This window comes from Lactuca sativa, chromosome 5 (assembly GCF_002870075.4).
Source record: "Lactuca sativa cultivar Salinas chromosome 5, Lsat_Salinas_v11, whole genome shotgun sequence".
Classification (NCBI taxonomy): Eukaryota; Viridiplantae; Streptophyta; class Magnoliopsida; order Asterales; family Asteraceae; genus Lactuca; species Lactuca sativa.
Genome location: NC_056627.2, coordinates 138573273 through 138587694, shown reverse-complemented (window position 1 = coordinate 138587694; position 14422 = coordinate 138573273). Strand labels below are relative to the sequence as shown.

Sequence of the window (14422 nt, the reverse complement as noted above, 5' to 3'; positions counted from 1 at the left end):
CTTACTTGAGCTCGGTCGATTACATGCACCGCATCCTTTTTCTTTTATTAGAAAACCCTTTTTATAAGACATTTCTTTTGAAAATTCTACCAAACCCTCATTTTGAGTTCAGACACACCCGAAAGTATTTCTAAATCCCTCAAACTAAGGTTTTGATACCAACTTGTAAAGTCCCAAAAATTAAAACTAAAAATTTTAATTTTTAAATTAATAAAATCATTAGCCAAACAACATCATAGAAATCATGGTGAATCAAAGTGTATCAATAACATCCAAGTACATCATAGTAATATAAAAATGTAGAACAATGTGGTGTGTGTACTGCAATCATCTCAGGCTCTTCCCCTTTGAGTACCTGAAAACCATAACTACAAAGCTTAGTGAGTTCCCCAAAATACAACATACCATACACATCGAACATATAATTGGCCCCGCCCGACATCGAGCCCCACTCAGAACAGATTTATCAGTCATCAGGCTCCGCTTGACATTGGGCCCCACCCGATATACATACAACATATAAACACATGCATAAATTCACAAAGATAAACATCATACAATATAATCATCAGGCTCCGCTCGGCATCGGTGTAACGCCCTAAATTCTCAGGTATTGTCAAAACGTGAGTTTAGGGTTAAGCCCTACTCGGCGAGTCGGTGGATCTACTCATCGAGTAGCAGCAGGAAGGATCGCATGATTAAGTGACCTACTCGACGAGTCCATATTGGGACTCGTCGAGTAGGAGTTGGCAGCTAAAACCCTAAACCCCGGGGTTGTGCACCCTATTTAAGGGAACACAAGCCTCTTTCAGCCTCTTTGCAGTCTCTTATCAAAGTTTTCTTCCGAGCAATCTCAGATGACCCGTTATCTGAGTATGCTCAAGATTGACATCCGTCGATGCTAGGACCGGGGGTCAACAGGGCCGCACTTGTGGGAAGTGTGGCAAGGGACATTCTGGTGTATGTCGGGCTGGTAGTGGGTGCCACAAGTGTGGCAAGGAGGGGCATTACACGAAGGATTCTCGCCAGGCTGCCCCAATCCAGGGTATGAGGCTATGTTATCACTGCAACCAGGTCGGCCATATGAAGGCCAACTGTCTACTACTTGCCGCCAAGCCGGTGCAGGCTATAGCACCAGCTACCTTGAGAATCACAGATGGGAGACCAGTCAAGACAGAGCCTCCGAAGGCTCAGGGCCGTGCTTTCCAGCTTATGGCGGAGGAGGCCAGAGCAGCACCAGATGTGGTTGCTGGTATGTTTCTACCCTCATCTTGTTTTATTTATCTGTTATATGCTTATCTGTTGTACCCGTGATTAGGTACGTTTTGGTGAGCTCTTTGCCCGCTTTGGTCTTATTTGACTCGGGGGCGAGTTGGTCTTTCGTGTCTCAGTCTTTTAGTAGGGAGTTCAGTACGCCTGTAGGCGAGTTGGAGTGTCCGTTATGATTATCTATCGCCAATGAACATGGGGTTTCTGCTTCTTCAGTTTATCGTGGATGTGACTTCGTGATTTTCGGGGTGTCTTTCCCGATAGACTTAATCCCGATTCCCATGGGGGAGGTGTGCGTGATTGTGGGCATGGATTAGCTCGGTAAGTTCGGTGCTATGATTGATTGTGAGGGCTAGCGAGTGGTAGTTCAAACCCCAAGTGGGGGAGAACTGATTATATATGGGGAGGGCACCAGAGTAGGCTCAGGTTTTTGTTCAGCTACCAGGGCTCGGCAGTACATTCAGCATGGGTGTACGAGTTACCTAGCGTATGTAGTAGATACGCGAGTCGGGGACCAGAAATTGGTTTCCGATGTACCAGTGGTTAGGGAGTTTGCAGATGTGTTTCCGGAGGAGTTACCAGGGATACCTCCGGAGAGGCAGGTCGAGTTCAGGGTCGACCTGGTGCCAGGTGCGGCCCCTATCGCTAAGGCGTCGTACCGGTTAGCGCCACCTAAAATGCAGGAACTGTTGGGCAAGTAGTTCATCCGGCCTAGCAGTTCTCCATGGGGAGCGTCGATTCTCTTTGTCCGGAAGAAGGACGGTTCACATCGGATGTGTATTGATTACCGGGAGTTGAACAAGCTAATAGTAAAGAACCGTTACCCACTCTCGAGGATAGACGGTCTCTTCGATCAGTTGCAGGGCGCATCTTGGTTTTCCAAGATAGATTTGAGATCTGGGTATCACCAGGTCAGGGTCAGAGAGGAAGACGTGGAGAAGACCGCGTTCCGAACTCGCTATGGACATTTACGAGTTCGTGGTGATGCCGTTTAGGCTCACCAACGCGCCAGCAGTATTTATGGATCTGATGAATCGGGTCTGCAGACTGATGCTTGACCGCTCGGTCATAGTGTTTATAGATGATATCTTGGTGTATTCCAAGACCCGAGAGCAACATGAGGAGCATCTATGAGAGCTGTTGGGAGTCCTGAGATGGGAACGGCTGTATGCCAAGTTCTCGAAGTGTGAGTTTTGGTTACGAGAGGTCCAGTTCCTTGGGCATCTCGTTAACCAGGAGGGGATTTTGGTCGATCCGGCCAAAATCGAGGCGGTTATGCAGTGGGAGGTTCCGAAGTCTCCCTCAGATGTTAGGAGCTGTCTCGGATTAGCAGGATACCCCTCACTCGCCTAACGAGGAAAGGGGTGGATTTCTGGTGGGGCCCCGAGCAGCAGAGGGCGTTTGAGACCCTCCGTCATGGTTTGTGTGAAGCACTAGTCTTGACACTCCCGGAGGGGGTAGAAGATTTTTTGGTATTCTGTGATGCATCCATCACATGTCTAGGGGCGGTCCTCATGCAGAGAGGACGAGTGATAGCCTACGCATCGCGGCAGCTAAAGCCGCATGAGATGAGATACCCTACACACGACCTGGAGTTGGGGGCGGTGGTGTTCTCCCTCAAGATATGAAGACATTACCTTTATAGGGTCCGCTGTACCATTTATACGGATCACAAGAGCTTGAGACATATCATGGATTAGCCGAACCTGAATATGAGGCAGCGCAGGTGGCTGGACGTAGTCAAGGACTACGATTGCGAGATCCTTTACCACCGTGGTAAATCGAATGTGGTTGCGGATGCTTTGAGACGTAATTCGGCAGGGTCTTCCACCCCCGCGACATGTATGAGGATAGCAGTGGATTCCCCACTTATGAGTTTGATCTGAGATGCCCAGATAGAGGGCATGCGACCAGAAAATTTAAAGCTGGAGAGGATCAAGGGTGAGAACACCAGGTTCGTGCAGGACAGTCGGGGATTACTGACCCGATGCGGTCGGGTTTGGGTCCCGATGTCTGGAGGGGTTAGGAAGATGGTTATGGAGGAGGCCCATAAGTCTCACTTCTCTATTCATCCGAGGGCCACCAAGATGTACTGGGATTTGAGTTTAAACTATTGGTGGCCGTGTATGAAGCGCGAAATTGCTTGGTACGTCGAGAGGTGCTTGACCTGTAGGATGGGCAAGGCTGAGCATCAGCGGCCGCATGGCAAGCTGCAGCCCCTGGAGATTCCCATGTGGAAATGGGAGCAGATCACGATGGACTTTATCACAAAGCTGCCAAAGACAGCGAAGGGGTTTGTTGCCATTTGGGTCATCGTGGATCGATTGACCAAGAGTGCCCATTTCTTGGCCATACGGGAGAGTTCGTCGGCCGAGAAGCTGGCCGAGGTGTATGTTCGCGAGATCGTGTCTCGCCATGGGATTCTCGTTTCCATTGTCTCTGATCGGGATGCCAGGTTTACCTCCCGCTTTTCTCAAAAGTTTCATGAGGGGCGGGGCACGCGATTGCATTTCAGCACAGCCTTCCACCCGCAGACAGACAGCCAGAGCGAGCGTACTATTCAGACCCTCGAGGACATGCTGAGGGAATGTGTCATCAACTTCGGTGGGAGTTGGGATTCTCACCTACCGCTTGCAGAGTTCGCCTACAATAACAGCTATCATTCTAGTCTTGGTGCCCCGCCATTCGAGTTGTTGTACGGGCGGAGGTGTCGCACCCCGGTTTGTTGGGGAGAGATGGGTCACATGGTGATGGTTCGGACAGAGGTGGTCTTGCAGACTACATAAAAGATTCAGCAGGTCAGGCATCGATTGCAGACAGCTCAGATTCGGCAGAAAAGTTATGCCGACCGACGCCGATCTGAGCTGGAATTTCAAGTGGGTGACATGGTTCTCCTGAAGGTCTCACCCTAGAAGGGCGTGATCTACTTCAGGAAGAGGGGAAAATTAGGTCCCCGTTACATTGGACCATTCAGGATTATTGTCAGGGTTGGCAGGGTGGCTTATAGACTAGAGCTTTCGGAGGAGCTTAACTAGATCCACAACACATTTCATGTTTCGCAATTGCGAAAATGCATTATGGACCAGGAGGCAATGGTATCGTTGGATGACATTCAGGTCGATGAGCGCCTGAACTATGTGGAGAGGCCTGTGGCCATTTTGGAAGGGAAGAAGAAGATTTTGCGGAACAAGGAAGTACCTTTAGTGAAGGTACAGTGGGAACATCGAAAGGGATCCGAGTGGACATGGGAACCGGAGGCGGAGATGCGCGAGTATTACCCTGCATTGCTTATTCCAGCGGACTTCGAGGGCGAAGTCTAGTTCAAGTGGGGGAGAGTTGTAACGCCCCAAATTCTCAAGTATTGTCTAAATGCGAGTTTTAGGGTTAAGCCCTACTCGGCAAGTCGGTGGATCTACTCGTCGAGTAGCAGCGGGAAGGATCGCATGATTAAGTGACCTACTCGACGAGTCCATATTGGGACTCGGCGAATAGGAGCTGGCAGCTAAAACCCTAAACCCCAGGGTTGTGCACCCTATTTAAGGGAACACAAGCCTCTTTCAGCCTCTTTGTAGTCTCTTATCAAACCCTAATATGTGTGTGTATGTGCATTGTGTGTTTGAAGCCTTGGAAGGGATTTTGGTGAAAAGAGCTTAGGAGCAAGTGGTGGAAGCAAGGAGCTTGGGGGGAATTCGGATCTACTCCATTTATCATCTCTCGGGAAGGTATTCAGCTATTATTCCCTTTCTCTTTCGTTCTAGACATCCTTGGTTGGAGATTAGGGTTCTTGGTTGGTTTATAAAGTCATTTCTAGGGTATGAGCCAAGATCTGAAGTCGTAACTTCAGATCTAAACTCTCTGAGGATTAAGGGACCATAAAGTTATTAGTTTTGGCAAGTTTGAGGCCCTCCCTATGTGTAAAACCCCATCTCAAGCATAGTTTTGGGCTTTTTGAGTCATTGGAGCCTTGCATGCACGTAAAGTTTGTAACTTTACGTGATAAGCAGGCCTAAGGAGGTTGGATCTGCGATTTGGGGCCTTGCCATGGCATAAAAGTCGTCTGCATGATAAAATGACTAAATGAACTCGGCGAGTCGCACAGTTGACTCGACGAGTCACTTGAAGATGGTCGTGAAATCGACGAGTTGGAAGAACAACTCGGCGAGTCCGATAAAGATTGCCCTGAGACTCGACGAGTTGAAGAACAACTCGGCGAGTCGGATGAGTTTTAACTAGGACGCGTTTACGTGTATGCCCGTCGAGTTCAAGAAGGTAACTCGACGAGTGACCTTAAGGATTAATCGATGATTCGAAGGGACTCGACGAGTCACTCTAGTGACTCGTCGAGTTGGGATGTGCTTCAGAGAACTCGGCGAGTACCCAATTGTACTCGGCGAGTTAAGGTCAACATGGACTGTTGACCCTGATTAGGGACTTTAACTATGACCAGGGGTTGACTAGTGGTTTATGGAGCACCTTATAAGGTGAAGGACTTATGAGCACGTCATATTATGATAATAGGTGGTGGAGTCTTTGACAAGTGATCGGAGAGCTTTGATTATTTACCGAGCTGACATCTTCAAGGTGAGTTATCCTCACTATACTAAAGGGGTCTAAGGCACCAAGGCCTGCCCATTGGATATGTTATCCTAGTGGTGTTAAATGTTGAGTATGAGTTAGTGTTGCATGCTAGTGGTTATGCCAGTTAGGTAGACCTGTAGGACTACCTGTAATGTTATATGATTATTGCATGCCCAGTAGTTATGATTATATGTTATGTGGGTTGGGTTGAGGTTGTACTGCTCCATGCGGTAGCCAACAAACCCTAGAGTATTCTAGATATGAGCTGAGGGCCCGGTAGGCATTCCAGACTCATACTGAGGAGTCTGGAGTATGCCAGATATGAGCTGAGGGCCCGATAGGCTTTCCAGACTCATACTGAGGACTCGAGAGCATTCCAGATACGAGCTGAGGGCCCGGAAGGCATTCCATACTCGTACTGAGGGCTTGGTGGCAATCCAGATGGGAGCTGAGAGCTTGGCAGGCATTCCAGACTCACACTATGGGCCCAGGGGTATTCCAGTCTGTAGAGCTGAGGACCCGTTATGTGTTGTTCTGTTTTATTGATATGATATGCTAATATTGATATTGTTATGTGAACTGTATGTGTATCGGTATTTTGGGGGTAACTCACTAAGCTTTTGGGCTTACAGTTTCAGTTTATTGTTTCAGGTACATCAAATGATCGCGGCAAGGCGAAGGCGTGATCGTACAGCTCCTCCTATTATATTTATGTTTCTGGGAAAAACTCTGATAACTAATGTTTTGAAAACGAAGTTGTAATGTTTTTGATGAACTTGATATGTATAAAAAGTTTAAATTGGTTTGAATTTTTTTGGGTGTTACAATCGGGTTCCGCCCTAAACGCATAACACATGCAAGAGTCACACAGACAACTAGCATCATAAACATAACAAACCATGCGCCAACATTGGTGCCTTCGACCCGCTAAACACAGTGAGGAAACTCACCTCAAGCTGCAGAATCACTTGGATAAAATCTCATTATGTTGGTCAAGAAGATCCTCATGCTAACATCATTAAATAAATATCCAATTAATAATTGGATCTCGACCCATAATCAAGATTCTAAGGTACTTGTCCAATATCCAGGGTAAAAGACCATTTTACCATTTTCTTACTTGGCCCAAAACCAAGGTCCAACTCATTTGCTTAAAAGGCCCATTTTCCTAAATGACATTACAAAGCCCAATAAGGCCCAACTTCCAATTTGGGCCCAAAAATATCATGGACTCAACTCAAGAAAGTTCATAGTCTATCCATGGCCCAAAGTCAGAAGTCCAATCGCCCAACAAGGCCCAAATCCTAAAAGCCCAAAATATTACCCTAACCGATGAAGTCAAACCAAAAGTCAATATGTTGAGTACGTAGGGCGTACTCAGCTCGTACGCTTAGCGTACTCCTTTCAGGCTAGTACGCCCAACATACTCCCCAGATTACCAACCCAACCCATTAAGCAATTAATTGGTTAAGTCAACATGCTAAACTCTCAAATCTGATTCTAAATGACGACTTAATGCGTAAAGTTCACAACTTTACACCTATGCATGACTTAATGGGGCCCAACACTCAAAAAGAAGCTTAATAAAACTCTTATCGCTTGCATGGACAAAGGACCTTAAATTAGCAAAGATCTAACATTCATGGCTTCTGGAGTATACCATAGCTTCATATATGACTTAAAAGACCCAAAAATGCATAAAAAACATCATAAAATGGATCTAGCATAAAGGATCATCAAGGTGAGAACTTTTTACCTCAAAATGCTTATTAAGGTGAAGATAACTCTGGATCCACAAACACAAGCTACTCCCAAGCAATCTCCAAGTGTTCCTCTTCTTCTTCTTCACCACAGAACACCAACAAACACACTCTCAAGCTCAAAGCTCAGCAAAAGCACTTAGGGTTTCGTTTTTAGGGTAAAGAGTGATGGAGGCTGATTAATAGAATGTCTAAGAGTGGTCTAAGTTGTTTAAATAGGGCACAAACCTTAAAAATTAGGGGTTGTCTTTGCCCTGCGTACGCCATGTGTACTCCCACGTACACCCAGCGTACGTGGGTGCATGCTCGATTCCGAAGCGGGCTAGTACGCTAAGCGTACTCATAGAGTACGCCCCGCATACAAGCTAGGGACTATAATGGAATGAATTTTTGCATGGACTAAATGAAACATACCAAATTCTCAAGTGTTAGAATAAGCCAATACATTTTATTTTGGTTTTCATCATGTATCTGTATCAAGAACAGTCACATGCTGATGAGAAGTAAATCAGGCTGTTAATCTATAGGGCGTGATGTTAGCCCACTGGCATTGCTGATAATCCTCAGGGTTGGTGATAACCCATATTTGTTTATTATGCTGTACTATATGAATATTTTAGGAAAATTCACTAAGACTAAACTCATTCAACCATTTATAAATTCATATTAGGCTGAATGAGCATAGTCATAATCGAAGAAGACTAAAGCTACATGTGCACCCGGTTGTATTGACGAGAGTTGCAAAGTGACGTCGGGGAGCTTTTTTATATTTATATGGTCGGTTGGACCAACCAAATCAAAGTTCGACCACGTGTCTGACTTTCTGGATAACTTCAACTTTTCAAGGAAACTACCAAAATACTTCAAAAAATGACACGAGCTCCTAGGGTTTTCATATATATATATATATATATATATATATATATATATATATATATATATATATATATATATATATATATATATATATATATATATATATATATATATATATATATATATATATATATATATATTGGGGCACAATGTCTCATTTATTCACACTAAAACAAAAACGACCCTCTCAACTCCTTTCTCTATGAATTCGCAAGTCAATTTCATAAATTTCATATTTCTAATTGTTCTACATTTCAGAATAATCATTTTGCATTAATAGTTTCTCCCATAGTTATTGGAATAATGATTTCAATATTAAACAATGAGGTTCTACACTAAAACTTACGCCCAAAAGAAGTAAAAGTGATCCTCTCAAATGAAAGATCATGGATTCAAGTCTCTTAAAAGACATAAATGGTATTTAAAAGTAGGTTTATAAATAGTTTGTCGTTTAAAAAAAATGTGACATAAATAACCCATATATGGGTTGTAGTTACATCCCATGAAACAATCTACAAAGTCGAAATCGAAATCATCATGTTGGTTTTTACTAATCTATTTAATCTATTTCGTTGTTTTAATTCGTTTGATTACAAGACAGTCTCTTGTATTCCTTTTTTATAACTTGTTTGAACCGGTACTCGAGAAAACCCAATAATTATAGATAGCTGATAATAATTTTACGTAATATTTAATTCTTAGTATTGAATATTAATTATCGGTTGTTCATGATTTTTACCCTGGCCATTTTTAGTGATGAACACATTATAGAGTTGAATAACAAGTATAATTGCTTAAAAGATGCGTTATGTATCAGTATCACACAAACACTTCTTCTTTGCAAGATAAGTCATAAAACCCCCAAAATTGACTAAAGAACCGAAAGAATAAATACCAGCCTGGCATAAAGGTAAGAAGTTCTTTCAAGCTCAATGATTGGATCTACCACTCTCATCATCCCAAAATCAAAATACACATTTCATAGCCCCCGATTTGGGTGTTTCATCCCTAAAATATTGCAGGACCTAATTATAGATAGATATAACTCGCAAATGGAAAAAATGTCACACCATTTTAGAACAACTTTCATTGCACGATGTACAACTATGGACAGCAAAGAAGGTACAGCTTCTAATGCATGATGCACACAGGTAAGTAAGGAATGAGGGTTCGTGAAAAGGGAATTAGAATTTGATAAAAACATACAATTGAAAATCAAAATTACACTCGGATATTATTAGCATCATCATCGAAATTTGGTTTGAATGTAAAAGAGTATAGGATTTGGATCAATCTAATATGAATTTAAAGTAGTTCACATAAAATCGTATTCTTTTTAAACAAATAAAATAATAGGAATAAACAAACGCCACCGCTCAACGGCGGCAACGAGTGATGGCGCTGCAACCACGGGTGTAAGGGTTAGCCTGACCTCCGGAACGGCAGTTGTAGTACGACGCGCCGCGCCTGGAGCAAGGAACGTTGTTCTTGCTCAATGAACCATAGCTGATGTAACGATTGTTGGTTGCTAAAATGCGCCGGTTGGTTTCGCTGTCCATCATGTCGTCTATTTCCAGATCTGCGCCTTCAGCGAGACATTCCGCCATAGATCCACGGCAGCGGCTGCCGACGGTGGAGGTAGTGGTTGAAAGCCATCCGAGACCGTGGTCTCCACCGCTTGAAGAAGCCTCAACGGCTGGAAATGCGAGCACGATCATGTGGGTGACAAGGATTACAGCACAAATCACGAGCAGACCAGCAAACTTCGACATCTTGCAAAGATCTCTTCTTTCTCTCTCTTGATTGCTTCTTTTTTCTTCTTTTGGTTTCTCTCTCTTCTTTGATTTTGAGGAGATGGAAGAAATAAAAGGAGTTGACAGACTGAGTGATGAGGAGACGGAAAAAAAGGGGGGTTTTAAAGGAGAGGAACAGTGTAGAAAGATGAGAATATTTACATTTCGACCCCTGAGCTTTTAACAGTTGGCATAGTACACACTTTTGCTTTAAATCGTCTTCACTTTATGAATGTCTTTTATTTTATTTGGGTAAAGTTTTAAACTTTCAATTAATAGAGTAGTTTTTGGACCACTGTTACATATAAAAATTTATCTTTTTTAACTTTTGTTTTTTAACGACATCTCACTGACTCACTACCACCATTACAGATAAAATTTCTCTTTCTCACTTTGTTTTTTAACGACATCTCACCCATATGCTTGTATTATTCAAAATGATATTATTATATTACGAAATATGGTTAATAGTTAATAATTTGTATGGGTATCAAATTTTGGTGAACATGCATCATCTATGCATAACTATATTTTTTTTTGTAAACTTTTAGTTGCTATAAATTAGTTGAAGGCTTGAAAATTTTCCTTTTTTTTAGGAAAATTAAATTGATTCCTACTAGTTGAATTGTGGAGTATAGATTGGATAGAACATTTTGTGGCAAATTTGAAAAGATTGAGAACATGAACTTAAGCATTTTAAAATATCCAGTTAAGTATTGGCTGCATTTTTTCTCAACGAATAGGATAACTATAAGGAAGAATGATGGTAAAATAAAGATGAGGGCCACTTTTGATGAAGGATGGTTCTTTGGTTTATGATGTCGGGTTTATGATGAAAGCTTCTATTCTTCCATTGCCGTTTTTTTTAGAATTATTTGATGGGTCATGGTCAGTGGCGGATGCGCAGACTGTGTTTAGTAGGGATGTCCCTCGTACTTCAAACGGGTGCACTTAATAGAAAAAACCAAAAAAAAAAAAAAATTAAACTGTATGCCGGAATTTGAGCAGTGGTCTGGGATCCCAAATGCCCCACTAAGATCCGCAACTGGTCATGGTAATGGTTAATCACAAAATTGTATCATTTCCATGATTCTTATAAATTAACATAGAAATTAATAGAGAAAAATTAGTTATAGTAAATATCTTTGGTATGGACTATTAAAATATTCGTTTAAAATAAAAAAATTTAAAATATTTTATAAAATAAAAATCATTTTTAGAAAATAATTTGTATACAAGATCTTAACCATTCACATTTTGAAATAGTTTTTTAAAGTATGCGCATGCGACAATAACATAAATTTACAATAGTAAAAGTGTCTTATTTTTAATACGTTTGTAGTTAGTATCTTCTTAATATCAAAAGTTTTTGTCATCTTTAGTCATGTTCTAAAACGTTTATACTGAATACAAGTCAAAATAATTAAGGCTTTAAAAGCTTAGGTGTATAAAAACTTGCATAATCCATACACAATGTAAACCCCTAAAAATGTTTTCAAAATTTAAGAGATTAATAAGAATTTGATATCTAGGAAATAAACATTTCAAAACCAAACACAGTATTTTGTAACAATATATGCTTATAAACCTAATTCCCAAATTCATCTCAAAGCCTAAAACATCTAACAAATGATGGTTGTAATGTGCTCTCCGTGTAAAGTTAGTAAGAGCACACTAAACATTTTGTAACAACCCAATTTTTCAAAGAAATTTTTTTCATTTTTAATTAATAAACATACTTGCATAAACCATGAAATTCCATCATAATTGTTTTCAAATCCATAATTATTACATGTTTAAATATCAGAGTGTCCCAAAATGTAGAAATAAATGAGAGATAGAGTGCACGCCGTGCCATTACGCCTTGCCTTTGCCCTTGGGCTCGGATGTACCTGAAACAAATCCACAAATTGTAAGTTCGGAAGCTTACTGAGTTCCCCAGAGCATACCCACACACATAAGCCACATAACACATATCATCTCAGTCATAAAAACTAACTCTACCGCATGTCACATATCACATTAACTATGAGCAAACTATACAACATAGTGCAAATCATCTTAGCTACCAAGCTATCTCTACCACTAGCCATACGGCTATCTCTACCGCTTCTCTACCATTAACCTTACGGTTATCTCTACCGTAGCCCGGAAGGCTATCCCTACTACTAGCCATAGAGGTTGTCTCTACCACATATCATCACACAAATCATACTACACGTCTCTACACTCAGGCATATCAACTATTATCAAATGGTCCGACCTTGGTGCCTTAGACCCATTGGTATGGTGAAGAGACTCACCTCTGTCTGTCGGATACAAAAGTCGCTCTTCTAACTGTCTGCAACCTCCCGTGCTGAATAACGATATTACTCAATGTAAGGACCTTTAATTATTCAGAGGAAAACTCAAACCCCAACCTTATCCATGAGACCTAATTTTTCCATCACTACTAATGGGCCCAAAATCCAACTCCAAATTTATTATTGGGCCCCTTTGCCCATTAAGGCCCAACCAAAAGTCCATGGTCCAAAACTGATGAGATAGCCCATAATTCACAGAATGCAGTTAGTCCGATAGTCAAAATGAGGTCCAAGAGTCCGCCAGGACAAAACAGAAATGGCCCAGTTTGCAATGCGTACGCTCAGCATACCATTCTGGTACGCGCAGCATACCGGGGGCTCAAGGACTATGTGCGGCGTACACTGAGTACGCCCATCGGACGTCTAGGTTTAGCACTTTCTCCATTAAGTGCTTAATATCCAAAACTTTCACGTCCAAAAGCTAGATCTAAGTTGTTCAATACATCCTAAGGCATAAAGTTGCTAACTTTATGTGTTTGCATGTCCCTCACACCCCCAAAACCAACCTTAAGACCTTTCCAAAGTCTTTAACCCATGCACAAGGCCAATACTTCCATCAAGATCCCATTTTTATGCTTCTAAATGACTAAGGAGCTCAGATCTGCCATTTTTATCATATGGGGGGCTTAGCTCAACAGAAGAGTTTCAAAGTTCATCAAAGGGACAAACTACCAAAACCCTAGCTAGATCTAAAGATTAGAATGGAAAGGTGTAAGCTTTTTACCTCCAGAAGCTTTGCAAAATGAATATGATGCAGGATCTTGAAGCACCCACTTGATCCAAGCTTGCTTGACCACCTCCACCTTTTGCAATGAGCACTAAAAGGCCACAAATGCACTCTTTAAAGCTCAAAATGATCTCACAAGATTCTCTGGAGTGCAAGGACATTCTAAAGCTGTGGGGGCGCTCTAGGGTTAAGTCCAAGGGACTTAAAGTTGTTTAAATAGGCCTCAACTCCGGGAATTAGGGTTTTGAACACCTGGTGCGTATGCCCCGCGTAAGTCTAGGTAAGCCAGCGTACCTTAATTTCTCCGCGACCAACTAAGCGTACACTTAACTACGCCCAGCGTACTTAAGGGACCATTTATGCAAAAATATAATCCTTTAAGGGTCTCAATACATACCAGATTTAGGGTGTTACAACTCTCCCCCACTTGGACTAAACTTCATCCTCGAAGTCCGTAGCTGTAAACAGTTCGGGGTAATGCTCCCGCATCTCCTCCTCTGGCATCCAAGTCCATTCGGAGCCCTTCCGGTGCTGCCATTGTACCTTTACCAACTTCACTTCTTTGTTTCGAAGACCCTTCGTCTTCCTATCTAAGATGGAGACTGGCTTCTTGACATAATTCAGGCTCCCATCTACCTAAATGTCATCCAAGGAAACCATTGCGGACTCGTCCGCAACACACTTCCGAAGCTGAGGCACGTGGAAGGTTTTGTGGATCTGACTAAGCTCCTCTGGCAGCTCTAAACGATATGCCACCTTGCCCACTTGAGCCGTGATCCTGAACGGGCCTATGAACAGAGACCCCAACTTGCCCTTTTTCCAAAACCTGATAATCACTTTCCAGGGAGACACCTTAAGCAGCACAAAATCCCCCACTTGAAACTCGAGGTCCGAACGTCGCCGGTCAGCATAACTTTTATGGCGACTCTGCGCGACACGCAACCGGTCACGCATCTGTTGGATCAATCTGGTGGTCTTGAGCACTACCTCAGTGCTTCTCATAACCCGGTGCCCAACCTCATCCCAGCACACCGGGGTCCTGCACCTCCGTCCATA

General features: G+C 42.6%; 1 protein-coding gene across 1 annotated transcript; it reads right to left on the bottom strand.

The window, feature by feature from the left end:
- Positions 1 to 9652: 9652 nt before the first annotated feature.
- On the bottom strand, positions 9653 to 10380 carry LOC111908662 (protein RALF-like 33). Its single transcript, XM_023904473.3, has one exon. The coding sequence runs from the start codon at positions 10253 to 10255 to the stop codon at positions 9860 to 9862; it is 396 nt and encodes a 131-aa protein (XP_023760241.1). The 5' UTR covers positions 10256 to 10380; the 3' UTR covers positions 9653 to 9859.
- Positions 10381 to 14422: the final 4042 nt, after the last annotated feature.